Here is a 271-nt window from a genome sequence, read left to right on the forward strand (position 1 = left end):
CGCTCGTCGCGGGCCGGCCTGCAGTTCCCGGTGGGCCGCGTGCACCGCCTGCTCCGCAAGGGCAACTACGCCGAGCGGGTCGGCGCCGGCGCGCCCGTCTACCTGGCTGCCGTGCTGGAGTACCTGACGGCCGAGATCCTGGAGCTGGCGGGCAACGCGGCGCGCGACAACAAGAAGACGCGCATCATCCCGCGCCACCTGCAGCTGGCCATCCGCAACGACGAGGAGCTCAACAAGCTGCTGGGCCGCGTCACCATCGCGCAGGGCGGCG

The 271-nt window shown here is 72.7% G+C and overlaps 1 protein-coding gene across 1 annotated transcript; it reads left to right on the plus strand.

The window, feature by feature from the left end:
• Nucleotides 1–3: 3 nt before the first annotated feature.
• On the plus strand, nucleotides 4–265 carry LOC145718871 (histone H2A.J-like; the record flags this gene model as incomplete). The annotated part of the gene is made up of 1 exon (XM_081810376.1): nucleotides 4–265. A coding segment is annotated over one exon (262 nt), but the record flags the coding sequence as incomplete, so codon positions are not given.
• Nucleotides 266–271: the final 6 nt, after the last annotated feature.

Source organism: Leptonychotes weddellii, unplaced genomic scaffold, assembly GCF_054177405.1.
Source record: "Leptonychotes weddellii isolate Sample4059 unplaced genomic scaffold, ASM5417740v2 HiC_scaffold_239678, whole genome shotgun sequence".
Taxonomy (NCBI): Eukaryota; Metazoa; Chordata; class Mammalia; order Carnivora; family Phocidae; genus Leptonychotes; species Leptonychotes weddellii.